This window comes from Monopterus albus, unplaced genomic scaffold (assembly GCF_001952655.1).
Source record: "Monopterus albus unplaced genomic scaffold, M_albus_1.0 scaffold63.1, whole genome shotgun sequence".
Lineage (NCBI taxonomy): Eukaryota > Metazoa > Chordata > Actinopteri > Synbranchiformes > Synbranchidae > Monopterus > Monopterus albus.
Genome location: NW_018127943.1, coordinates 468871 through 496200, shown reverse-complemented (window position 1 = coordinate 496200; position 27330 = coordinate 468871). Strand labels below are relative to the sequence as shown.

General features: G+C 39.3%; 3 protein-coding genes across 9 annotated transcripts in view; 1 reads left to right on the top strand and 2 right to left on the bottom strand.

Moving 5' to 3' along the window:
- rnf8 (ring finger protein 8, E3 ubiquitin protein ligase) overlaps positions 1-1440 on the bottom strand; it is a 9224-nt gene extending 7784 nt beyond the window's left edge. The window contains 3 exon segments of the mRNA XM_020604060.1: positions 2-20; positions 845-973; positions 1218-1440. Coding sequence (XP_020459716.1) covers positions 2-20; positions 845-973; positions 1218-1340 — 271 coding nt within the window. The 5' untranslated portion in view covers positions 1341-1440.
- Positions 1441-2231: 791 nt separating this feature from the next.
- Positions 2232-10060, top strand: aida (axin interactor, dorsalization associated). 2 transcript variants are annotated; one of them, XM_020603860.1, is made up of 11 exons: positions 2232-2499; positions 3214-3277; positions 3367-3420; positions 3928-3982; positions 4070-4133; positions 4623-4726; positions 4896-4904; positions 5727-5849; positions 6111-6233; positions 7185-7302; positions 7391-10060. In XM_020603860.1, the coding sequence occupies exons 1-11, from the start codon at positions 2393-2395 to the stop codon at positions 7488-7490; spliced, it is 921 nt and encodes a 306-aa protein (XP_020459516.1). In that variant the 5' UTR covers positions 2232-2392; the 3' UTR covers positions 7491-10060. The 2 variants fall into 2 exon arrangements, with proteins under 2 accessions (XP_020459516.1, XP_020459517.1); XM_020603861.1 differs by lacking the exon at positions 4896-4904.
- A 691-nt stretch (positions 10061-10751) lies between these two features.
- mia3 (MIA SH3 domain ER export factor 3) overlaps positions 10752-27330 on the bottom strand; it is an 18846-nt gene continuing 2267 nt past the window's right edge. For 4 of the 6 annotated variants that reach the window (XM_020603854.1, XM_020603853.1, XM_020603859.1 and 1 more), the window contains 25 exons: positions 23040-26169; positions 21795-22121; positions 21194-21324; positions 17772-17903; positions 17505-17526; positions 17312-17400; positions 17140-17217; positions 16878-16988; positions 16724-16795; positions 16537-16641; positions 15723-15845; positions 15518-15605; positions 15283-15335; positions 15087-15177; positions 14818-14956; positions 14324-14486; positions 14178-14213; positions 13993-14060; positions 13795-13880; positions 13429-13542; positions 12741-12803; positions 12612-12658; positions 12429-12485; positions 11613-12000; positions 10752-11510 (listed from right to left, as the gene is read on the bottom strand). In XM_020603854.1, the coding sequence (XP_020459510.1) occupies positions 11269-11510; positions 11613-12000; positions 12429-12485; positions 12612-12658; positions 12741-12803; positions 13429-13542; positions 13795-13880; positions 13993-14060; positions 14178-14213; positions 14324-14486; positions 14818-14956; positions 15087-15177; positions 15283-15335; positions 15518-15605; positions 15723-15845; positions 16537-16641; positions 16724-16795; positions 16878-16988; positions 17140-17217; positions 17312-17400; positions 17505-17526; positions 17772-17903; positions 21194-21324; positions 21795-22121; positions 23040-26169 (5955 nt within the window). In that variant the 3' untranslated portion in view covers positions 10752-11268. Of the gene's footprint in view, positions 11511-11612; positions 12001-12428; positions 12540-12611; positions 12659-12740; positions 12804-13428; positions 13543-13794; positions 13881-13992; positions 14061-14177; positions 14214-14323; positions 14487-14817; positions 14957-15086; positions 15178-15282; positions 15336-15517; positions 15606-15722; positions 15846-16536; positions 16642-16723; positions 16796-16877; positions 16989-17139; positions 17218-17311; positions 17401-17504; positions 17527-17771; positions 17904-21193; positions 21325-21794; positions 22122-23039; positions 26170-27330 lie in introns of those variants that run through there. The other 2 variants (XM_020603855.1, XM_020603856.1) reach the window with 2 other exon arrangements.

The window sequence follows — 27330 nt, the reverse complement described above, 5'->3', positions numbered from 1 at the left end:
ACCCACACACCATTGAGACTCTAAAAAAGAAGACAACATCGTCTTTATCAGCTCTTGTTGGATATCAGTATGAGAATATCAAGAATAATTAAAAATCAGATTGATTTAAGTTGATGATTTTAAGTTGCTTTTATTGGACCCTATTTGACTTGTTTAGGCTTATGCTGAGAAATAACTTGGAAATCTGAAGGATCTGAAGCAACAGCTTTATGTTAGTTCACAATTATTGGTGGAAGTACAAAAATGCTTAGACTACATGTCTCTATATAGTAGATGACCCACTAAGTACAGTAGGTGGTAAGGAGAAATTGTTTTTACACTATAAACTCCAATTGAGTACATCATGGGTGGAAAATGTTCAATACCATACTCACGTTGCTGAAAATACTTTTAAAATGCCCACAAAAAAGGACTGTCAAAGCACACATCTTTAAGTAGGTACTACATGACTAAAAACAACAGCAACATAGAGCAACATACGAGTTAACTACAGCTACAACGATTAGTTGATGACTGTTGATTAATTATGGTTCCTCAGTCTCAGAAATGCAACTCAATAATTGTTTGTCATAAAAAAAAAAAAACTAACAATGTCCAATATTTGCTGTTTCTATATTTGGCTTTTGGACTGCTGGCTAGACAAAATGATTCATGGGGGAAAAAACAACCATAAGATTAATTGACTGAACTATTGCTTGCACTTCTAAAGACAATAAATGGGAAAGAAAGGTATTTCATTTCATTTGGGTTGTACGTTTTTGTTTGCTTTATTTATTGTAATAAATTGAAGAAAGATTAAAAACATTCTAACACTCATAGCCGAGCAAATCAGAAACTTATCTACCTTCTTATCTGTCACTGTCCACTCGCCATCTCCCTTTTGCTTGAAAACACAGTGCAGTCTGGAGATCATCAGAGGACAACTTCGAGACGACAGCTGGTAGGTTACATCAACACCACGTCCAATGGTGATCTGCACAATCAGATAGAAACATCATTAAATGGACAGTTAGCTGTCTATTGTGCAGCTCTTTTAGCTCGTTAAAACATATAAATACACTCCAGTAACGACTAATAAGGTAAGCTAAAAAAAAGACCTATAAATGAGAAATATTTTTGATATGAGAGCGAGCCTAACTATATCGTGAACTAGCACAAGTTTAATATGATTAACATCAGGCAAACTGAGCTAGTTAGCTAGCATTAGCAAACTGAACCTCGGTGTTTTCGAACAAGCGAAGCCAGTCTAAATTTCTTCCGACTCTCATCAAACAAAACACTTCCAGCTCTGAACATTCATCTTCTTCAGTCGCAGCTGACTCCATAGTTCCAATGTCCATCTTATCTCCTTCTGTCAGCGGCTAACAGAACCTAAACCACATCACTTCCTATGTGATGTCAGACCTGTACCCCCATAATAAACCGAGAACCACAGCAGCGACAAACCGTAATCATGGGCTAAACCGGAAGACACTTCTTCTTCTGCTGTTGTTCAATGACAAACAGCTTTAGGAGCATTACCGCCACCTCACTCAGTTCGCATTATATTGTTTTGCTCAGTCCTGTACTCTAAAAACCTAAGAAGTGACGGGTTAATATATGCTAATAAAAACGTAAATACATACAAATAAAAAAAACTGGATATCTATCAGAAGATAGAAGTAAACGTATCCAGATACAAATCTGAAAACGAATATATAGGGTTGAAATGTTTAACTCTTTTTTGTGATTTGGATCATTTAACAGAAATAAATCTTGTTTAAAGGAAGAGAAAAACGACATCGTGTTCTAAATGTATTTAAAAAAAAAACACATTTAGCATTTAATTTTATTCAGCTTTACTGCCTTTTGATCATTTTATTCCAGAGCAGTATTTTCAGTGGTCGAAAGTAATTATGTCCATTTACAATTTTGAGTATCTGTACTTTACTTAGGCAAATTTCATTTTCTGCTACTTTATACTTTGATTTCATTACATTTTGATGCTAATACTTTGTACTTTTAAATAAGTAAAATTGTAGGCTTTTACCTTTACATTGTGCCATTGTTCTGTTCTGTTCTTTAAGTAAACAATCTGAGTACTTCTTCCACCGATGAGTGTTTTACTACCATCAGTATACTTATAGACATCCTGTTGCCGCTCACTCGGTCGACCCCATGTCTAAAAACGCGCGTACCCCGAGCTCCGGGCGGGACTTCCTTTCTCTTGCGGATGCGATATTAGGGTAAGCAGGCAGAAAGGGCTTGGTCGGGGTGTCACCGGTCTATCTGTGCGCCTCTGGATAGCGGAATAACCTGGCTCACGACGCTGCTGCTTTGCTGAAGCCCTGTAGATGAATCTCCTCCTCGGCTATGCTGCCCTGAGAGCGCCGCGCGTACTCGCCCCGCCAAAATGTCTGATGTCAACAAGACTATTCAGAAATGGCACGCCAGTTTTAAGAAAGGCACAGACTTTGACTCGTGGGGACAATTAGTGGAGGCTATAGATGAGTACCAAATGTAAGTTGCATTCAACATGTGTCTCCTGGCTCTCAACACATCTGGTTTATCCTGAAAGCAGGAGCGGCCGGCATGCTTCTGTTTCCTCTTCTTTTAATCCGTCTGTCCTTAAGATCTGCAGGGAGATAACACGTAGGAGACAGCTGGTGCATGGTGTTTCAGAAGAAGTTAGCCTCTGGGCTGTCAGACAGCTCTCACAGCAGTAAATAAACCCTGACCATCCATGACGTGATGTGGCAGAAACAGAGGAGGCAGAGTCGCTGTGTGCATGTTACATCCCAGCTTCATTCACCACTAGTCTGAGTAGAGGGAGAGCCCTTTCATAAGCCTGCCCTGGGAAATTATCCAGAGCTTCGTGCACTGGGTTTCATTATGTGTCATGTAGTGCAGAAATGGGCCTATATTCCTCCGAGTATTGAGAAATAGTCAGCCACACCCTCTTATTGTTGTGGGTGGGTTTCATTTGTTCAGTGAGGAATGTTTCCTGCCTTTCAGACAAAATCAGCGCTTTTTATATTTATTTCGAGGTGTCATCTGATTTCTTAGTTAATCTTTTATATGAAATTGAACTACTAAAATCTAGATCTGGACACTTTTATTCTCTGACCGCAAGGGGGCGCAAATAAACGATACCGCCGCTTTACATTACGTGCATCTTCAAGAGTTTTATTTTAAAGCATGAATGCGTTTCTGTGTCCTTGTTGGTTAATTTAGTTTGGCAAGACAAATGCAAAAAGAGGTCCAGTCGGCAAGCTCAGACTTCACAGAGGAGCAGAAGGTAATCATTACACTTCTCTGTAAACAGCTCTGGAAAGAAAAGTTGAATTGCATAAAGTAACAGGTGTCTTTTGTTTTCTTTTTATTAAGAAAACTTTAGGAAAGATTGCAACATGTCTGGAGATGAGAAGTGCCAGTCTGCAGGTTCGTGTCCGTCTGAGTCTGTATGACCAGGGTCACACGGGGAATTTATAAATAAGGTTTTGTATCTTAGAATACAAGGAAACACGGTCCAATTAGCATATATCCTTAGGGTCAGGTACAGTAGTTACATCAGTGATGCATCCTTCCCAGTACATAATGTCCACATCCAATTTTTGTTCACAGCTTGTGTGTGGATGTGGCAGGAACACAGATTAAGACATGCAGACACATGGTACACATGCCAACTGTGAAAGAAGTGAAATAAATGCTGCTAAATACAAATGAAAACAAAAATACAAAATGCAAGAAAACATATTAAATGCAAATAAAACCAATAGTGAACCCTGTTTTAAAACATACGATCAGACCATTCAAACCCCAAATTGCCATCAGGTTAATGGAAGAGTGAATTTGAACTTTCAGAAAGTTTTTTTTTTGCATTGATTTCCAAGTCTGTTTCTTTCTTTGTCAAAGAATTAAATGTGTCCCTTGTCTTCTTTTCCTTAGTGCACACAGACAAAAGAGGAATTCAAGTTAGAAGACCTGAAGAAATTGGAAACCAGTAGGTGTATGACTGGAAATTAGAGGTTCATGTGTCGATCCTCCTGCCATCCCTGGGCATTCTGACCATTTCTCTTTTTGTCTACAGTTATTAAAAACATACTGACCTACAACAAAGAATTTCCTTTTGAAGTACAGCCAGTGCCCTTAAGGTAAATATACACCTCTGAATATCTGATATTATTAGTTTTTTAAACTATTTATTTGACAGTATATTTGATTGTGGCTTTTACACAGGAACCTGACCCATAGTAAACACATCCCTCCAAGTTCTCTTTTTTTGATTAATCAGTTTATTATTTGTTTATAAAATATTCAAAATTGTGTAATTTTCCCCTCAGAAGTCCTGAATCAGAGCCAAAGCTGACCTCATCAGAATGTTTATTTTGTCCATCTAAACTCTAATACTGACAATTAACTCACATTACCAACTATAGTCCATCTGCTCTTTTCATTTTCCTATCATCTAAATCAGTGCTTCTCAGCAGGCTCTTAATTACCATATAAGAGAGTCAGAAAATAAAACTTAAGGATGGTAAGATGACATGTCAGAGTAGGAGAGCATAAATGGGAGGATAGCATAGAAGTTTCATCTGACCTAAATAGGTCATGAGCTTAAAATTCCCATCCTTGCTTGTCAGGAAAATCCTTGCTCCAGGTGAAGAGGAAAACCTCGAGCTAGAGGAGGAGGAGGATGCAGCAGCAGGAGCAGGTTCTACAGAGGCCTTCCCCCCACGAGCTCCTGGTACTGTTGGCCCACCAGTAACCGCTCACTAAACACATTCACTGCTTGAGACATTTGCCTGGTTGTGTCAGTTTGGCCTGTTTTTGAGGGCTGTTTCATGTGTCTTTGTGTTCTTCCTGTTGGTGCTGTGCATGGCTGCATCGCTCATTCCTGCCTGTCTCTTATGCAGCTTCGCAAGGTACGGCCTTATGAATGAATGGCGTCTGAATTTGTTTTCTACTGCGTGACAGACGTGTTTGTAACACAGCCTTACAGCTTGTTTCTGACTGTACAGAAATACCACTAAAGTAGTGTCACCCACCTCAGCAGGTGCACTCGGCTTTATAGCAGGTTTTCTGTCCGCTCATTGTTTTTGTCTCACAGGACACAACTTGATAGTTTTTTTTTTAATTTATTTTGGTTAATTACGACAGCTCTCATCAATCCACCAAACTGCAAGCAGACACAATCGGCAACTAGCTGGTAAACAATGGAGTGTTTACAGTAGCATCTGAAAAGCCATTTATTTCTCTCAGGAGATAATAGAGACCATAATGAGAAGTAGAAGAGTTAATATTGGACTTGGAATCATCAAGGGGCCAGAAAGATGACTCCAAATGAACATTAGTGTCGGTCCATGTCTGCTGGATTAATAATTGGAGAGCTGCTGTGCTAACAGGTTTGACATTACAACTTTATGTGGTAATTTTAGGCCAGTGTTGTGGACAAAAACATCAATAGCTGTAAAACCTTGGTCAGGAAACCTGAGCATCACAGTTTAGCTTTTCAGAAAGGAAATGTCTGTGCGGAAAATAGAGCAAGAACTGAAAGCTAACAGAACTGGAGCAAACCTGGAAATGTCTTTAAACCTTAATATTTATATGGTAAAGATGTGCACAAATGGTATAAACATGCTAATGAAAACACAATCTGTTGGCTACTGGCTCTTCTTTGGTGCTAGGTGTTGATGTTACTGTTACAATAGGCAGCTGTTAATGTCTGTAACCTTTGTCCTTTAAAGGTACCTTGTTGCCACGGTTACCCTCGGAGCCTGGGATGACACTACTCACAATAAAGATAGAAAAAATTGGGTTGAAGGATGCTGGGCAGTGCATCGATCCTTACATGACCATTAGTGTCAAAGGTATTGATCCCATCCCATCCTACACATTTCAAATATGTGACGTGTGGGTTAAAGTGAACAGTCTGAGTTTGCTGAAGTGGTAAAGACGGGCAGAGCTGGTGGTTTCACATTACAGCCACACCCTCGCTCTCTGTATTGTGACAACAGGACACTGTAAAACCATTTCTTTAATGTCTAAGTCTGAAAATATACCAAAATTTGTATGTGTGAATTTGCATTTTGACCAAAGTAAGTGTACACTCTTTGTTTCTCTCTTTGCAGATGTAAACGGTGTAGATTTGAACCCAGTGCAGGACACCCCTGTGGCCACCAGGAAGGAAGACACCTACGTTCATTTCAGCGTGGACATAGAAATCCAGCGACATCTGGAGAAATTACCAAAAGGTAAAGGCCTGAGACTTGCTCCAAAGCAGCGCTGAGTGGGGTCCAAACAGACAGGGCCTGGGTTGGGTTTGGACATGTAGGTCAAACATAAGGTGTCAGGTCCAGGTTGGGTTTGGACACCACACTCTCGACATGGGTCGGGCCCACAGAAATATGCAGCCCAAGCTCTAGTCCAGGGGCCACTAGCAGATCAATTCAGTCATGATCAGCACTGACATATGAAGGACTTTGGTTCTTGTTACCATTGCTAACTCTGAGAGACGAGACAGTCCAAGTAACTTCAAAACAGTGCTGATTTATTCAAAGGATCACAGGTAAAATTAACATTACACGCTCAGGTATCTTGCACCTCCAAACTGCACGCAGGCAGATGTAAGATGAAAGACCCTGAACCCACCAGGCCTATACATTATATCCCCTCGGTTGGGCTAGCCCCATACTACACAGAAACGTCAACCGAGACGTCTCTGTTACCAGCTTTGCAGCTGGTCATAGCAGTAGTCAAAACATGAAGCAAATCAATGTGTGTGTGTGTCTGTTGATTAAGTGGTGTGTAGCTAAAAACATTCTCACAACCTCTAGTAACATGTCTTAAACATAAGAACATATTATGGCTAAGGCTACTGTTATACACGTCATAATAATATTAAACATCCTGTCTGCTGACAGTCATCAACTCTTCTCTCTAGTTATCCTTGACTAGATGTACCCTGTAGAAACTCATAAGCATGACTAAGCATTTAACAGTCTAACTAGACATCCTATCTCCACTAAACATTTCTAATACATAAAGTATCTATCCAATATCTATCTGACTAAATATACCTAACACATAACATACAAATACTGAATTTCTACATACCAGTGCACAGCAGGTGTTGTTCTGGAGAGCGGGCTGGAAAGTGAGGTTAAAGGTCAATCTTTCTAATCAGTGCATTTGCCTTTTTCCAGGAGCAGCTATCTTCTTTGAATTCAAGCACTACAAACCCAAAAAGAAGTTTACCAGCACAAAATGTTTTGCCTTCATGGAAATGGACGAGATCAAACCCGGGCCCATCGTAATTGAACTGTGAGTCAACGGATGTTTTTTTTTTTCCCCCTAGGATATATTTGTCTTTTGGATGATGAAGTATATACTGGTCCTTCTTGACTTTCAGGTACAAGAAGCCCACAGACTTCAAGAGGAAGAAACTGCAGCTTCTAACAAAGAAACCACTTTATCTCCATCTTCATCAGACACTACACAAAGACAGCTAAGTGCCAGAGCACACCTTGAACTTTTAATCTCGCTCTCCTACACCCGCATGCGGTGTTCCATGTCACCGCATCCAGCAATACAAAAACAAGGCAATTGTCATTTTTCAATTGCATATCCCTTCTATGGCAGGAAACCCTTTTCTACAAATTAAAAAAAAAACCCCTAAAATAAAGATGTTTTGATAATTTGGAGATCCAGGGTTTTCATAACACAGCAGTGATATGTTGAAACAGTCAAACCACCTCATCTCCAGTCTTCCATAACTCACCGATTCTGGGAAACAGGGGACACACATTAGTCATTGCAGGTGCTTAACAGAGTTTGACTTGTCATGTTTGAGTTATTGGACTTTGGAAGCTTGGACTGAATAGTCGTGGCAACGTTTGTGAAGCCCTCCCCTAAACAAGTAAGACACACACACAGACAAGTTTTATTTTTTTTTCCCCCCATAAAGCCAACAAAAGTGCATTCTTTAATTCTATGATGGTCCAGGACGGTTTATGGAGTCTTGAGTGTGCCAAATATATATATCTATATTTCTTGTAGCATTATATTATAATCAAATAATAAATCACTGAATTTATACATGCCTTGACAAACGGTTAAAGAAATTTGCATTTAAATTATGAATTGCAAAAGAGTAAAAAGATTTGACAGTATTTATTCTGTTAAACCGTCAACTATGCCGTAAAATAAATCACAAAATTATTTAAAAAAAGACGATGCATAAAAAAAAAACAACCTTTCACTACTGTGCCTAACATATTCCATCTCAGTTTTATTTTCTACATTTAGTGCTTTATTATTAACCTGTATTAACTGGGAGTAGATACGAGCTATAAACACATTTACATATCACCTTTTACGTTAATTATCAAAACGTTATTTACACATCTAGCAGACACAGAGCAACAGTATTCATTTGGAGTTGTGTTCCTGGAAACCTGATAAATGCAAGTGTAGTATTAACTTTTTTTTTTGCTTTCAATAATTGGTCTCAGCAAACATCTGAGATTAATCTCTGACACTCTTTAGCTGCTAAATGCTGTGTCTGTTGCAGTGGGGTTTTTTGTTTCTTTTTTTTTTTTTTTTTTGGAAAACAGTTGCCTGCTTTGACTAGAAACGAGTTGAGAGCAGCAAGACTGTACAAAAACAGTGTTGTGAGCATAATACCAAAACCATGAGCTGAAAGACTACAACGCTCCATAGAGTTGAGCTGTAGCGTTAGGTGATAATTCTCTGTGGGGATGTCGCTGATTTGACATATTAATATAAAATACTGATTAGCGGAGCTTTGATTTAAAGCAGAAGGTGCACTGACCAATCAGAGCAGTTTCTGCTGCTCAGTGAGCTGGACTTTCAGCTTTCAGATGGCTTACGCATCTTTAAACTGAAAACAGAGACAGTCATGCTGGCACGCTTCAGACTCCATTATGGCCTAGCAGCAGTAGTAGTGTTGGATTCAGCAGTGGCATTCATTGAATGTTACACATACAGTGGGTGTCTTTGACTAGATGCCTCTTCTTTTTGCTTGGGTAACTGGCATTTTCAGAGGTAAGACATTTCAAAGATTGTTGGCCTCAGTCAGAATTGCTCAGAATTTTACTTAAAATGCCACATTTTTATACTCTGAAAATTGGTTTTACAATTACAACCCAGAAGCAAATAAATGTCCCTGTAATTCTGAGTTACACATTTCAGTGTTTATGCTTCAGTATATATGGAATTTAGTGTTTAAATACTGTTGCACAAAGTTTTGTAAATGCATAAATGGATGCAGCATGGTTTGAATGCTGTGGATCTGTCTACAGTGTTAACCTGCGTCGCAGACCAGTTGTTTTTCTTCTTCCCTAAGCAAGTAGGATTGTTCATCACCTGCCAGGAAGAGGTGTTTTAATCTAGTACAATTTTGCAGATCAAATGTTTTATGTATGCAGTTATATCTGAATGAAACAGAACTGTGTATAGATGATGCATCTTTACTGCCCATTACTTATTTTGAAATCTCATGCCACCGTTTTTTTTTTTAATGAAGTTTGTTTCTATTCTGACTTTGCAGATGTTCTTTTTCACTAAAACATCTACATTGTAATATTTGATTTTAGATTTTATTTTTGTAACATCTCAATATTCAGGACTGTAAATTAACTGTAAGATACACTAACTGATTAATATACAATTAAAACTGTATGTACAGTATGAAGAGCAATGATGTGGTAGGACTGAGTGTTTTTAGTTTTGAAAGATTGATGGAATTGTATCAAACATTTAAAATGCTATTATTTCTAATAAACTATGAATGAAGCATCTCAGCGGATAATTTCATCCAGTGAACAGACTGTGCTGTTAGCATGTGATTCTACAAACACTAACCACCTGAAGGCCACTCACTGACTGAAGATCACTCCCACATTAATCTGAAATACACCTTCATTCTCTCTGCAAAGCTTTTCAAGTTGCTTTTGTTTCTTGCTTGAATGCATTTATTTGTAAAATATTTTTCCTTATCAGGGACCATTTGTCATTTTTAAAACGAGTATGTTCACTGGAACGTATTAAAAGATCATGCAAACTGTTGTGGTGTCATCCTCGTCCATTAATGCTACTTAACAGGGAATAAACTAAAAAAAAAAGCAAACTTTCACAATAAAAATTTGATTAGTTTAAAAATAGTTTACTTTTAAGGGTATTTATTTCCAATGATTTGCAATCAGCTTTGATGAGCATAGGAGTGCCATAATGTACATTCTGTATGAATGAAATAAAATGAGGTGGGTTCTGAAATACCCTTCTCCGAGACATCAGACTCAAACCCTAAATACACATCTTTCTTTAGCATCTCTCTGTATGTTGGATAAACTCAGATTAGCACCACACTTTACACTGCTACTACTTCTGAGGCAGTGCATCCTAATGAGCCAGGTGTAATGCAGTTTACCTACAATGCAAGAGGTAAATGTCAAAATGCCGTGTGCGAACAGCGAGAAACTTAGTGAAATCTTGCTGAGGCCATAGTACATGTGTTTTGGACATACAGGTAATTCCTAAAGTACTTTAAATTATACTTAAGTAATAAAATAGGCACATCCTATGAGACAATTGTTTAAAGTGCCAAGAAAGATCATGAATTCTATTAAGAGGTTTCTCATATTTTCTGTCCAAATGTATGCCTTATTTCTCAAAATGAAGACCTTCAACACACCCACACAGCAAAAATACACCCACTGTGTATTAACTGTAACCCGTTAACACAACATTGATCGCTTTTACATTCTTTATTATTACAAGTTCTACCAGCATGGTAAAATAAGTTATACATCTGGCCATCAATTACACATTTACTTTGTAATTTGTTCTAAAGCTGTAGCTTTGGGAAAACTGTGGTATTCCTGAAATGCTAGAAGCTAAACCTCTCTTCCTTTGTCATTTTTCAAAATAATTTCCACAGGAAATGACATTTAAAAAATTCACCACCCCCATATATATTTATAAAATTTTAAAGATCAACACTAATGAAAATGGTATATAATGAAGTGTTATTGCACAATAAGCTGTTTAAAAAAGGAAAAGTGACAACCCTGTGAATGTTTACTTTTTCAGACAATCATTGACGATATTTTAATTAAAGAACCATGTTTTTAATAAATGTTTAAGGTTTTTATTTTATAGCTGAAATATGAAAATAATCATGGCCTGGGTTTGGACTGGATCCGGTTTGTTAACATGGTGTGTTCAGGGTAATGATTTTCAAGTCCTCTGCTGTAGCTGGTGGTATTTTTAAGGCTTGACCATTGCCGAGTTCTGAGAGGCCTCCTGCTTCACCTGCAGGTACTGTCCTGGGCCACTGTGAGCTCCTGCTGAGTTGTGGAGAAGATTGGGTGGAGCCTGATCATAAACATCCCCAGGATGTGGTGGGACACCCGGGGGCAGGCTCCTTGGTGGGCTGGTGGGTTCACGAGGTCTTGGGAAGCGCATGTCAGGAGGGATGGGTGGACGTGGTCCAATAGGTCCACGAGCACCTGAACAGGACATATGAAAAGGGAAATATTAACACTCAAACTTTCCGGCACCACAGCATAGACTGATCATGTTCTGAAAATAAAAGAAAAGGTAGAATGTACCATGTGACGGAGGTGCAAAGTCATGAGGCAGAGGGGGGCGGAAGTGTGGTGTTGGTGGGCCCCGAGGGTCAGTGACATGGCCAGGGCCCAATCTGGGGTGGAAAGCAAGTCCGTTGGCAGGTCGAGGTCCAAAGTCTCCTCCCACTGGTCCAGGCAGAGGCATACCTGGGTGTCCGTTAGCTGGTGGCGGAGGCCCGTGAAGAGAGGACGGTACATTTGGAGGAGGGGGGCCATGGGGTCCAGGTGGGAAGTGGTAGAGTCCAAATCGTGGATGTCTGTAAGGTCCAGGTGGTGGCACACGGCTGTGCGGTCCAGGAGGCATGAGTGGGTCACTGAGTCCAGGGCCAGGTGAGTCCCTGATCGGAGATGCCAGGAAAGATCCAGGCCCCTGAAACAGACAGATGAAGGCAGATAATGAGAAAATGATGGCACTAGTATTTTTCTCTAGATATAGAACCATTTAAATTTAGTCATGCACATTTTATTCCCAACAAAAAGTGCATTTAGTCCCAACTCAATACCAAACACCATGTACCTTTGCAAAAGGAGTTAGATTTTTTTTTCATCCAAACACTCAACCTCAGAAACACACTTTTCAGCCTTTACAGATCCAAGTATAAATTTAAAACTGATACAAGCAACGTCTGTCAGTCTGTCAGTGAGAGTAAGTGAAACCAAACACTCAGCCCAAAACATTCAGTGATCCCAACGAAGCAAAATGCCTTAAATTTCTTTCCAAATCCAGTTTTAGGGAAGAGGAGTGCTTGCATAAACCTTCAAAACCAAGCACCTGGACTGAACAGCCTCTATACTCACTGGATCTGGACTCTCTGTGGAGGCCTCAGCTTTAATGTGTGGATCTACTGCTTGTGTCTGTTTTTAGAGCAATGGGCACATACAATGGACATGAAGGGAGGGACTTCTGGGCTACAGATGGAAGGAGGGAAGGTATTAAATACAAATGAACCTGATGTAGTCAGAAAAATACACAAGACTTACAGATCCTTCCATGTTGGCAGGTGACGAGCTACGGGGGCCCATCATGTCTGAAAGGAGAAACAGCGCAGTGTTAAAAAACAAGTGTTGGCTTAGGCACCACCTGAAATACAGAGCCTACAGAAGACATACCCATCCCAGGGAGGTGTTTGTTTTCAGGGTACCGACCATGAGGTTCTGATGGAGGTCGTGGACCTGAGGGGACATGAAAACAAGACACAATGAAGAATGAAACCTTTTAAAACTCTGTCTACAGCACCTTTCCAGTTAAGACAGAAGGTAAAGCTTGGTCATCTGTACCCCATGAGGAAATCCACAAGAGGAACAAAGAATTACTGGATGAGTCTGAAGACTCAGAAAACATGATTAAACTCTCAAGTCAACACTATTAACAATAATCAAAATATATATATTTTTATTTAGAGTATAACATGAAAATATTCAGCTAATCTGCTTTATCAGGACTGTTTAGTTATAGGGCCCTGACTCTCATATTACATAGATCGTTAAGAGAAGACATTTTTAATGCATTTAAAAATGCTAAAAACTGTGAATTTTAATAGTAAGAAAAATCTTCCTCAAAAAAGAAATTTCTAAATGGCCAACAAAACGATTCAAAACAGGAAGAACTGAGTTGAAGACAGAAGTACCGGGAAAATGCAGGATGCAAAACACTGGGAAGAAATAAAAAGGAAGAACTCAAGAAGATGAAAGAGCTGAAAAGAATCAAGTCAAAAGGAGACAGACTGATAGTAGCAGGGGGATGATGTCCAACTGTAGTGAAAGTTAAGAGAAGGTGAAGTATTCCACTTGGACTCACCATATGGGTCAATTCGTCGCCCCACTGGGGCAGAAGGAGGGCGTCTGGGGCCCTCTATCATTATTGGAGGGGATGGTGCGCCCCCACTCACAGGAGAGGCCCCATATGAATCACCTGTTATGATCAAACCAGCTATTTACCAAAGGAAGAGAAATGGCCAACAAAATAATTTGTGCATGAAAGAGGTAGTCCAGGTTCTCCTCGGCGAAGTACAACAAATGTGACAGAAATGGAATCCTCTCTCATGTAGCAAAGGCAAAGATGCTGAACTTCATTAGAAACCTCAACCCTTCCTTAAAAGGTCTTTAGGACGAGACCTGTTCTGGTTGTGAGAAAACAGCAATGAAATGGATATGGCCTGATTACCTTGGCGAGGACCTGCAGGCTGTCCAGAGTTTGGTCTGAAGAGAGGAACGCGCCGCTCATTTAGCTGCGAGGTGAGTACAGCCAGTCTGTGAAGAAGTAAACACAATAAGTGTTATAAGAAAATTAAAAATCAAATATTATAGCGGAATTATAACTACAAAAACACAAACATTTGAATTCAAGTCTAGAAACCCTTACTTTTCACGGAGCTTTGCTGCTTCAAGCTTCTCCTGATTCACGGCTCTCTCTGCATTACGAGCATTCACCTGGAGATGAAAGACATTAGCATGCAACTAGAATCATGCCTCAGATACTGATAACCCCAAACAGGCTAAGATATCAATTTATAGCATGTTGCCATGCAAGAAAAACCTCAAACATACCCAATTAGAGTGTGTTTTGTTTTCCTGTTCTTTTATCTAAGAACAAATGAAAGCAGAGATACAGGTGTTTAATCAGGGTTCAGGTTTCAGTAAGACTTTGCTCTGCATTTGCTTATTTAAATATATTAAGCTTAACAAGAGTCTACCTGCTCTTTGTAGACTTCCTCTGTCTTCTTCATCTGCTCCTCCATTTCATTAATGCGTTGCCTTAAGACTTTTACCTGCTCCTCAGCCTCAAGGGCTTTTCCTCCCACCTCAAACAGCAAATTCTCTTTGCTGCGTCGTTCCAGCTCCTCCTTTGTTAATCTCCTGTGAACCCAGAGACATGTTCCTTTCAACAGCAGTACCATAAAAGTTCATACACATCTTTTCCATTTCAAAGATGAGCTTTTAATCATGAGATTATTTGCTGGAGTTTGCTAAAACAATAAAGCTAATTCTTCATACAATCACCATGGATAAACGACCGCAATTCAAATGAAATGCAACAAAATCCTTGCACTACTGTTCCCAGTTTTGTGTCACAAAACTTCTCAATATTTGAAATCAAACTATTGGTCACATATTTATTTAAAGCTTGCAGGAAAAATGTAGCAGCATGTAACATCAATGTAGAATGACTGCTTTAGACTTCACTTACTGCTGCAGAGCATTTTCCTTCTGCTGATACATTTCAACCATGATCTCATTTTTCTGCTGGAGGACCTTAAACTGGTTTTCAATATGGCTCTTCTCACTTTTTAGGCTTGCAATTGCATGCTCCTGCTCCCGATGTTGTTCTGTTGCAAAACAATATGTTTAGTGAGAGGCAGGGACATGGTCGTATTCAAAACTCAAACATTTATGCATTTTCCCTTAAAACCTCTCTTTTTTTTAAAAAAAAAATCAAAAGAAACATGATCAACACACCTTCCAGTGCCTTTCTAGACTTTTCTTCATCAAGTAGTTTGGTCATGAAGTGATCACGCTGTTCTTCAACTACTGTGAGAGCTGTCTGGACCTGCAAAGAAATAATGTTAATGACAAAAAACAAACAAAAAGCATATTAACACAGAAAAAGTATCATAAAATTTATCTTCCAGTGATCTGTATCTTGACACCGTACCCGGGAAACATCCATCATCTGTTTGATTCTGTTCTTTATGGCTGTGTTTTTATCTGTAACAGACATTGGAAAGATATTAAATATTTTCTACTCTACAACAGTGGTTTATTTAACAGCTTAACATCACCCAACCCAAAATTGTGAACTACAAAAGTGTGGTAGGCTTTACAAGCAACTGAATTTATTTGCAAGTGAATTATGTTGTCTCCTAAATTTGTAACAAAGTTAGACTTACCAGGTGCAACTTCTCCATTGGCTAAAACTCTGGTGTCACTCTTTTGTAAATCGCAAGCATCGAGATCTGACAGAAGTTCAGACAGCACCTGCCCAGAGAAATTTTTGTGTGGGGTCAACCAATGATTTGATGCAAATGAAGGACAATTAGGTGAAATGGGATTACCAAGCAAAACTGACAGTAGGTTAAAAAAAACAAAACTAACCTCTACATTGTGATCTTTGAGCACCACAGAGTCTTCAAGCTCTTTCTGGGACTTGTGATAGATTTTAATCTGCTCACTCAGCTCCTTGTGTTTTTCCTCCCAGTCCTTAATAGTAGCTGTAAGCTGTAAGAATTGTCAAGATAAATGATCCAGTTTCACTTACAGAGATGCATCAGACAAGGTCAGTCATTTTCTATATTAGCAGTACTCCCCATACAGAGACTAAAACCACCAATGAATTGCCTCTACTCGTGGTTAATGTCTGTCAGTGTGTGGCTTGTTCGTCTCCGTTGTCATCATTGTTGTTCAAAAATTACTGAAAACACATCAGTAAAACACACCACTGTACTGGGTGACATGTTTCTTCATTAGCAAACGCCAGACACAAGCATGTTTTTCTTGCATGGCAACTAGCAGAATATAAACAAAGCTGAGAGCTCGCACAAATCTTGCACGTGTAGTTGACTCCGACTCATGCCATCTTCAAAATTATGGATGCAGAGAATCTCTGGGGCATCCTAGTAAGGTCTGGTGTTTTGTAATGAAAAAACATGTCACCCAGTGCAGCGGTGTGCTTTAGTCTGTATAGAAATTGATGAAAATACTACTGATATAGAAAACAAACAACCTTATCCTTTAAAACATTTGGTTTTTGAATAATTGAAATTAGAAATTAGAAATCCCATTTGTGAAACATCAAATGTAAAAAGACTGTAAAATGTAATAACTTGCAATAAAACGTGTACCTCTTTAGGAACCAAAACCTGTCTCATTGATCAAGAAAGTATTCGCAAGAGTCTACAGGTCATCCTACCCTTTTGTTTTCTTCTTTCGCTGCTGCATGCTCTTTCTCAAGACATTTGTGCTGAACGTTTCGGGCATCTTCACGAATCTTGGCCTCGTCCAGGAGAACAGTAGTCTGTAGTAAAGGTATGCAGGTTACTGGATATGCTGAAACCAAAAATCTTGTAAAGCACAAAAGGTTATGCAAGGATATGCACCTTAGCAAGTGCTTCCTGAATCTTTTTCCTGGCGAGTTGTAGCTTCTCATTTGACTTCTCCAACTTCTCAATCTGTTAAAAAAATATTAAACATCATGGATTGGAGAAGACAGTTAAAGTAATACCAGGGAGGCTAAAAATATTAAACAATTACCCTGGTTTCATTTTGCAGAGACTTTGCCCTCTCTTCTTTGAGTAATTTTGTGTATGTGTTCTTCTCTTCAGCCATCTGGTTATTCTGGGTTTCTGCCTCCAAAACTTTACTCTGCAAAACAGGAACAAGAGAAACTTCCCTAACAGTCCTTAACAAACTTGCTGTCCAAATAACACACATCCATAAGCCATAAGGTGCATTCCTCATTATTAAAGTCTACACAGAAGGTGTAAATATTTATAAATAATTCTTCAGTGCTTACCTCCAGGTCTTGTACCATTTTCATTGTAACACTAACAGTTTCCTTTGACTGCTTTTGATTTTCTTTCAGTTGTTCAGTCTTTAAAAAAAAAAAAAAAAAAATTTAATTATTTCCAGAAATGATAACTTTTCAAAAATAACTAGATATTGATCGCATTCTCCCTGTAGCTCACCTGCTTCTGGAGTTCAGACATCTTTTCCAGAATATCACTCTTCTCTTTTTTGAGTGCCTGTATTTGCCCTTTGAGGCTTTTTTCATCCACTTTTCCCACAAAAGTACAAAAAAACCCCACACATACAAATCAGTTAGGTTTTACACATCTATATAAATAATATGTACACAAAGGAAGAAAGTTAAAAACTTACCAAGGTATTCTCTTTTCTTTACCTAAAAAAGGAAATAATGCAATAAACAATCTCATAAGTTTGATGTCTTGTCACAGCACAGTCACCATGAATATTTAGTAATGTAGCTTCATCATGTCAGGAATAGTCCTCAACAATGACCCAGATAATGAAAATATTATAGAATGTCAATTTCAATCCACAGGAAGCCCAGAGGGAGAATCAGGCTCATAATAGGAAATACTAGCACATAATTGGAGCAGAGACGGGAACAACACTATCACTTACCACCAACACAGTCCTCCAGAAGAAGAGGGTGAAGGTCACTATTCCAACTAAAGCAGTGATGACAACTGCTTGCCAAGGAAAGCCAAACAGAGTCTCTCCTGGCTTCCACTCTTCTGGCAGTAGTGAAATCATCTGAAGATACACAAATACAAACGTGATATTAAGGCATATAGTCAGGTTAAAAATAAGAATGGAAAACATAGTTGTTAAGTCAAATAAATGGTAGGAAAAGTATGCATAACAAATTCCTATCATGATTTTAAAAATGTTTCACTAACACCGTATAAAGGCAAGATAAAAACAGAACACAAGTACATATTTGTCGGCCATAATAAAATACTGCAGCAAGCCAACAGCAAGCCTCAAGCTGACTTTTGATGTTTACATACCCCTAGACTGAGGTACTGTGTACTCAATCAAAATCCCAGCAATGAGTGATCTGTTAATCTATTCACATCTCTGAGAAGAAAGGTTATGAGAAGATTACTGTACACTAACATTAAAACCAAGTATTGTATACACCAAATGGTGTTCTTATGCCACAATCATGAATGCTAAAATCTACGTTTATTAGCAATAAACAGAAGTGCAACCCAAGAGCAACAAAAAGGCAAGGTGCAAAAGTCAACTTGTCACCCTAACAAACTCTTCTACAGGCTTCCTGCCAGTACTATAATCATTACTATGCCAGTAGGGACTTCTTACATATTTCACCATTTAAAGTATTATTGGTACTGTAAGGTATTTTTAGTCAGATAGAAATTAGATAGATACTTTATGTATTAGAAATGTTTAGTGGAGATAGGATGTCTAGTTAGACTGTTAAATGCTTAGGCCTGCTTATGAGTTTCTACAGGGTACATCTGGTCAAGGATAACTAGAGAGAAGAGTTGATGACTGTCAGCAGACAGGGTGTTTAATATTATTATTACGACGTGTATAACTGTAGCCTTAGCCATAATATGTTCTTATGTTTAAGTCACGACATGTTACTAGAGGTCGTGAGAATGTTTTTAGCTACACACCACTTAATCAACAGACACACACATTGATTTGCTTCATGTTTTGACTACTGCTATGACCAGCTGCAAAGCTGGTAACAGAGATTTACCTGTGATCCTTTGAATAAATCAGCACTGTTTTGAAGTTACTTGGACTGTCTCGTCTCTCAGAGTTAGCAATGGTAAGACGAACCATATCCTACAGTACTATACATGGTTGCTGTTACAGTGGTTCCATGGGATAGAAAACCCATTTTGCCATTCACCTGCTACTTACAAATTTACAACTACAAGCCTGATGGAGATTATTTTAATTTAATTTAAATCAATCATCACACAATGGTTGTTTGCTGTCATATGGCGCTTTTAGGCATCACAACAAAAACCAAAATTAAGGATAATTTTATCACCAGTTTCAGTGGCTTTTTCTTTAATGTCCACTCATACCAAGAAGAACTTGTATTGCTCCAACCACAAAGAAACCTCTGAACTGAGCAAGTGGTAGTCCAGACAGGCACAAAGACATACACTAATGAAATGCAAGCATTACAAATAAATTAACACATCATATTAGCTGGCAAGTTTAACACAGTCTCCTCAGCCTTCTCAGACAGCATTTCAAAATTCTACTTGCTCAACATTGCACAAATGTAGTACCGTAAGCTAACTGTAACCTACTAAGTTTCAGGACATTCAAACTCTAATCTACAGCAACAGTGATATAAGATGTATAAACCCTTTAAAAGTACACCCTCTGTCCGCAATCAACTGCATATTTTGTATAAGTCTGGTTAGCAGATTACATTCAGGAGTAGTTTATAACGTTATGCAAGTCGGTATGAAATCAGCCATATGCTCATTAATACGTCAGCAGGCCGTGATAGCATAATAAATATGTAACATGGAGGTCGAGCTGACTACTTTTTTCACTTACATGCTGCAGTTCCTTCAGAAAAAACACGTAAACGTGATCCGGTTCCATTACAGATCGAGGTGAAGTATCACTCTCCATGCTAGTCTTTGAAACAAAAACGGAACTAGCTTAAGTAGCGTTATCCTACTTTGATAGATATTGGCTTGCTAGCTAGCACTTAGTCAACTGTACTTAAGATAGCGTTAGCCGTCAATACCGGTGTTGTCTGAAAAATAAACTTCGACGTTATAAACACTGACAACGTTTGACAGTCGAGCTAGCTGCTAAGTAGGACTTGGCAACAACAGCAGGCTAAAGGTAAATACGGATGAGTCGTCGAATCCCGCTCGCTAGCAAAAGAACAACCGTCAAGCCGGTGGTTCAAATGTGGATAACAGCTTTAATACAAAAAGCGACTGACAGACTACATTAATTTGACACCGCAGAGCTTATCTTAAGACCGTGTCTTGTTATAATTACTGCCTTTGCTACACATGGCAAAATGAGGCCCGCCGGTTGCGCTAGTAGCCAGCTCAGCACCGGCTGTTAAACTTCAGCCCCGCGGCAGTCAACAAGACCGGGGGGAGGAGGCGTGAGGCGTTCAGGAGAAATCAGATTTTCTATGTTTCTCCGACACAGAACCTCACGTTGAAGGGTCATTTTAAAATGTATACATTCTAAAACTGTAAAAGAAACAGACGGTGCCGTATGGCATCCGATGTTGCATATGCAGTGGTGGAAGAAGCACTCAGATTGCTTAGTTAACGTCAAGTAAATGTAGAAACTAGCAATACCACAGTGCAAGTAAAGGTACAAAGGTATTACCATCAAAATATACATGATATAGTAAAAGTATTCATTATGCAGAATGGCCCATTTCACATGAATTATATTACGAAATTAGAACTAGATGTGCACATCACACTTAATGTTGCAGCTGGTAAAGACTGACCTACTTTTAACTACCTTATATTTGAGTACTTTACATACTGCTGGGTAGCTTGTAAATTTCGCACCTGGGATGAATAACATTTTATTATTATTATACTGTATTTAGTTTTATTAATCTAATTTTGAAAAGTAACTAAAGTTGTCAAATAAATGTAGTGGAATAAAAAGGACAAGATTTGCCTCTAAATTTACTTTCATTCTGCGCCGATGTATATCTGGGTTTAGTAAAGTGAGCCTTATAGTTAATACTGTGTTACATGAAGTATCTGGTGTTGTTTTCCTTGTTTTAAAAACGAGGCATTTTAGTTTGCTTTGGAAACACTGGTTTAGGTAATAGTTGAAGTCAGAAGAATGAAAGTCAATGCTTACAAAGGTAATAAACATTTTTCTGCATTGATTTTATGGATTGAAGTGTTTCAAATATACCCTGCATAATACAGGTAAGAAAAACAAGCTGACAAAGCTAGTGCATGCAGTGTCCTTTTTATTCCACTACGTTCATTTGACAACTTTAGTTACTTTTCAAAGTTAGCGCTGCTTACAATCCTTAGACTTACCACAATGGTCCACTCTGTGGTTTTACTCCTGATCATCGAAAGGATGCAGCCCGTGTAAAGAATTACAGTTGAGAATAATCCCACTTTTTCTTCATGAATTTCAGACACTGGTTCCATTGAGTCCAGAGATCCTTCAGGAACAAAACGACCCGTCATTAACTTTGTACATGTCAGACAAAGGGAAATCTTCCTTTGAAGTTTGTCATCTCATGCATTACAAATAAATAATGTGACTATGACAGATGCAAACAAGACTCTATGACTTTAACGTAATAGAACCTCATATAGTTCAATGTGCAAACAATTGGTGACCACAGGAATGAGCTTTTGAAGCTCATTGTTCCATATTTTATTGTAATCCAAGTCCAAAACAGGTTTACATTTTCTCATTATGCCGCAAACTGTAAGGACTCTTGAACAGAAATGTCAGCTAAATGTCAGTGCTTGGCACCAGTAATCTAAAAATGAACACCTCCACAATGGAACCAGAGTAGATTTTGTTTCTAGGATTAGAAAACTTGCAAGCTAAGGAAATAACATTTTATATAAATGTATGAATGGAATATATGATTGCTTCAATCATGCCATCTAGACTACCAACCCGAGGATGAGTGCTCCATCTCAACACCAAGACCCACGTCTAAAGGATTTTCCAGAGTGGCTTGTGGGGCCTTCTGCATTCCATCTGATGCACTAAGTCCTGGCTGGTTGTCTTTGTTTTTGTTGAAGTGTCCACTATCCTCTTCCACACTGACGTCTGGTCCAGTGTGCACTTCATTCAAAACTATCTGTTCCCCTCCACTCTCTGTTGACCTTTCCTCATAATCTGTTACTGTGAGGTTATCACTCTCAGTCTCAGGGACACTGTCAACACTGTCTTCTTCATCTATGTGGGGGATGTAGTCTTTAACATTCGGTTTATGGTCATCTAGAGTGGAAAGATTGAGACATGCAAGAAAGGTGGTTAAAGTGAAAGGAAGATTGCAATATAAATTTGAAGTGTTGGGGCCTGAATGCTCATCAACTGGAGCCAAGTGTTTTTAATCTGTGTAATCTGAAATTGGATGGGACACCACATGACACCTAGGAATGCACTGATCTGACTGGCAATTCCAATTCCTAATGACAATAGAAAAATAAATATGTTGTTCTTGGTAATTATAGTCATGGGAAGAAAGGTGGTCTTTCAACATGTGCATTAAGCCCTGTCCGCACTTTGTACTAAAATCTGTCTTTGATTATCCAATTACAAGTGCAGGTAAGACAACATGTTAACCACACTGAGGATACAGCTGGATCAAATAGCTGAAGCTAAAGACTAGCTGCCAAGCAGAGAATACACTTATACAATTTTGTAGTGTATAGAGCCTGAAAATAAGTTGAGAATAATTAAATCAATAATGCTGAACATGTAGGACAAGACTTTCAAAGTTATAAGGATGAGGTATCAAACAGCAGTTGAAATCATCTTCGGTGTGTTCCAGCATTAACATGTATTTTTGTTCTTTACAACAGAAACTGTAATATACTGTCAGGAAAGTGAAATCCTATCCCATATGGTTACTGGAGATGTGTTCTGGTGCTGGGTGTGAACTGCAATCCCCTTTTAAATGGATCAAAGCAAAATCTGGATATACAGTATCTGGAAACAAGATCCAGGTCTGAATAGGGCCTGAAAGAAAAATTCAGTGCAGCTTATCTGCTGTGTCATAGTATCAACTTCTGCACTGCCCTTATCTGTGAAACAAAAGCTGATGCAATGTACATGCTTCTGAAACTTCTACATCCAGAAAAAGCAATGGCAGATTATTCAAATTAAAATATTTAAAAATCAAATCAAACCTACCCTTATCAATACCTGATGCTGTTTCCATGACCAAAGGCGTGCTGTCACTGGCTGTTGAATACTTGTGTCGTAGCCTGAATGCAAGCTCCTGAAACTCATCTAGTATTTGTGTTTCTTCATCCAAACTACTTGTGTCCATAGTGTGGTGATAACTGTGTTTTGTGTCCTGGCTATCCAGCATCTTCTCAATCTCTGCCAAGATAGTATTTTCTGAGGTTTCGAGGATGCTCTCAAGTGCACGTTCAATGTCTTGCGTGGTGCCTGTGTTTGAGAGATAGGTAGCCTGTAACTCTGTGTCCAAGTCAGAGAACATGGCCTCTACTTTGAAAAGATTCTTGAGGCCCAGATGGTTTTGGAAATGTTGCATGTACGCCTCTGTGAAGTGCTCTCGCAGCAGAGTCAGTCTCATGACACTATCGCTGTATTCTGGCTCTAGAGTCGATGCAGTAGGTAGAGTTCCAGTTTCAGGTGAAGGTTTGTCAACGTGTATGTTTTCTAACTGTGAAAGAGCATTTTCATCTTCAAGTAATTCTTCTTTCTCCTCATTGTTCTCTTCCTCTATCTCTGGATTGATCTCATCTTCCCTCTCCTCAGTATGTGGTTCCTCAACAAATGATTCTAGTTGACTGTTATTACTTTCTATCATCAAATTGTCATTTATCTGATTAGGTAGGCTCATATTTACTATATTTTCATTATCTTTGACCAAATTGTTTGTTTGTGTCTCCTCAGTGAATGGATTCTTATCTTTTGTGCTTTCTATAATGACCAATTCTTGATCAGTCACCATTTTGTTTTTCTCCAGTGCACTGTCAAAATCCTCTCTATGCTCAGTATCAATGCTACTATCTTGTAAATCGACATTATCCTCGCCGAGCTCTGAATCTTCTGACGCCTCTTCTTTTTCTTTGTCCTCAATGGGTGGTTTGTGTATTGTTTCAAAATCTGATTTTTCATCCTCTGGGCTTGCAAAAAAATCATCTTGTGATACTGGATCTACTGATTTTGCACTTGCTTCTGTTTGATGGTGTACTGGCTCGTCAGTAAGTTTTAGTGTTTTAGCCAAACCCTCCTCAGGTCTTATCACTGTTCTATCACTCTCCTCCTCAAGATTAAACAAATGCCTCTCAGAATCAACTGTTTCTTTATTATCTGACTGTAAAGAAATGGAATCAGGAAGGTCTTTAAGTACTTGCGCTCTGTTTTCTGGCTCTTTCAGTGATTCTATTGTTAGTGGTCCTTCCGCATCTTTTTTTGTTTCCTCAAAACTTGGATGAGTTATTGCAGTAGCTTCTTCTTCCCCCTCATCCTCTGAACTCGGATCTTGTGCTGTCTTTTCTCCCCCAGGGACAACTGGAAAACCAGCATCTCCAAGAGGAATTTCTTGCTGTTTGAGGAAATTGGACACTGGGGCGCTTACAGATTCTTTAGAGAAAGACAACAATGGTGTCTCTTCCTTAATATCAGTGTCATCTTCAGGATGGGTTTCCACATCTTCACTTACATCCTCTTCATATGGGGTTATGTTTTTAGTGATTTCTTCATCAGTGGTGACAGCATCAAAAGTTGTTCCAAACGTAGTTTTCAACTCAGGAATTTGCACTCCTTCAGAAACAGAGACTGTTCCATTTTCTGAAACAATATCATCTTTAGGCAGAGATTTTTCTTCAGACTTTGTGGGTGTGTCTTTGGTTTCACTCCTTTCATGTGTTGTTGGAGGAATTTCTTCTCGTTTGAAGGAATCGGATACTGGAGTGTTTGCAGATTCTTTAGAGAAAGACAACAATGGTGTCTCTTCCTTAACATCAGTGTCATCTTCAGTATGATCTTTTACAGCTTCACTTTCCTCTTCTTCATATGGGGTAATTTTTTTAGTGATTTCGTCATCAGTGGTGACAGCATCAAAAGTTGTTCCAAACGTAGTTTTCAACTCAGGAATTTGCACTCCTTCAGAAGTAGAGACTGTTTCATCTTCTGAAACAATATCATCTTTAGGCAGAGATTTTTCTTTAGACTTTATTGGTGTCTCTAGGGTTTCACTGTTTCCATGTGTTGAAGGAATTTCATGCTGTTTAAGGGAATCAGACACTAGACTGCTTGCTGATTTTTCAGAGAACGACAGCAATGGAGTCTTTTCTTTAACATTAGCGTCATCTTCAGAATGGTTTTCCACATCTTCACTGCTTTCCTCTTCTTCATATGGGGTAATTTTTTTAGTGATTTCGTCATCAGTGGTGACAGCATCAAAAGTTGTTCCAAACGTAGTTTTCAACTCAGGAATTTGCACTCCTTCAGAAGTAGAGACTGTTTCATCTTCTGAAACAATATCATCTTTAGACAGAGATTTTACTTCAGCCTTTGTGGGTGTTTCTTTGGTGTCACTCCTTTCATGTGTTGTTGGAGGAATTTCTTGTCGTTCAAGGGAATCGGACACTGGAGTGCTTACACGTTCTTTAGAGAAAGACAACAATGGTGTCTTTTCCTTAACATCAATGTCATCTTCAGGATGGTTTTCCACTTCTTTGCTTTCCTCCTCTTCATATGGGGTGACTTTTTTGGTGATTTCTTCATCGGTGGTGACAGCATCAAAAGTTGTGCCAAGGGTAGTTTTAAACTTGGGGATTTGCATGGCTTCAGAAATTGAAACTGGTTCATTTTCTGAAATATCGCCATCTTTAGGCACATATTCCACTTCAGGTTTTGTGGATGTATCTTTGGTTTCGCTCCTTTCTGACACATTTTCAAGAATAGACTCTACTGCATTTTTCTGCTGAGTTTTGGTGTCTTCGGCAGCTCTTTCAGTGGTATCAAGGGTAGCTGCTCTATCAGACTCTACTACTTTCACTGGAGGTGGTTCATTTGCCACATCAAGTTCAGATATAGAGGCACTTTGATCATCAGGAACTTTATCAAGATCTGATTTATCATGGAGTGTAGGCTGATTTTCACTGATAGTTGCTTCTTCTACTGATGGCTGTGTTTCTTCAAGAGTGTCCTCTGCCACCTGGATTTGGTCAGACATTCCCTTTTTTTCACCATCATTCCCCTGTTCCAATGAGCCTAAGAGAAAATCTATGTTGTAATTGTCAAACTTGTCAAATCCATCGTCAAAACAGACAAAATCTGTTTCCTGAAAAGAAGACAAAAAAAATTTTAATACAAAAAATAAGGTTTGGGAATTTATAAGTATATATTGATAGTTTGAAGTGCCATTGTACACTGCTCAAAAAAATAAAGGGAACACTTAAACAACACAATGTAACTCCAAGTCAATCACACTTCTGTGAAATCAAACTGTCCACTTAGGTAGCAACACTGACTGACAATCAATTCCACATGCTGTTGTGCAAATGGAATAGACAACAGGTGGAAAGCATAGGCAGGTAGCAAGACATCCCCAATAAAGGAGTGGTTCTGCAGGTGGTGACCACAGACCACTTCTCAGTTCCTATGCTTTCTGGCTGATGGTTTGGTCACTTTTGAATGCTGGCGGTGCTTTCACTCTAGTGGTAGCATGAGACGGAGTCTACAACCCACACAAGTGGCTCAGGTAGTGCAGCTCATCCAGGATGGCACATCAATGCGAGCTGTGGCAAGAAGGTTTGCTGTGTCTGTCAGTGTAGTGTCCAGAGCATAGAGGCGCTACCAGGAGACAGGCCAGTACATCAGGAGATGTGGAGGAGGCCGTAGGAGGGCAACAACCCAGTATCAGGACCGCTACCTCCACCTTTGTGCAAGGAGGGACAGGAGGAGCACTGCCAGAGCCCTGCAAAATGACCTCCAGCGGGCCACAAATCTGCATGTGTCTGCTCAAACGGTCAGAAACAGACTCCATGAGGGTGGTATGAGGGCCCGACGTCCACAGGTGGGGGTTGTGCTTACAGCCCAACACCGTGCAGCACGTTTGGCATTTGCCAGAGAACACAAAGATTGGCAAATTCGCCACTGGCACCCTGTGCTCTTCACAGATGAAAGCAGGTTCACACTGAGCACATGTGACAGACGTGACAGGGTCTGGAGACGCCGTGGAGAACGTTCCGCTGCCTGCAACATCCTCCAGCATGACCGGTTTGGCAGTGGGTCAGTAATGGTGTGGGGAGGCATTTCTTTAGGGGGCCGCACAGCCCTCCATGTGCTCGCCAGAGGTAGCCTGACTGCCATTAGGTACCGAGATGAGATCCTCAGACCCCTTGTGAGACCATATGCTGATGCGGTTGGCCCTGGGTTCCTCCTAATGCAAGACAATGCTAGACCTCATGTGGCTGGAGTGTGTCAGCAGTTCCTGCAAGAC

Coding starts and splice junctions, on each gene's coding strand:
- aida (XM_020603860.1), top strand. CDS start 2,393: ATGTCTGATGTCAACAAGACTATTCAGAAATGGCACGCCAGTTTTAAG. Junction 2,500..3,213: donor GCTATAGATGAGTACCAAAT/GTAAGTTGCATT, acceptor TGGTTAATTTAG/TTTGGCAAGACAAATGCAAA. Junction 5,850..6,110: donor CATGACCATTAGTGTCAAAG/GTATTGATCCCA, acceptor CTCTCTTTGCAG/ATGTAAACGGTGTAGATTTG.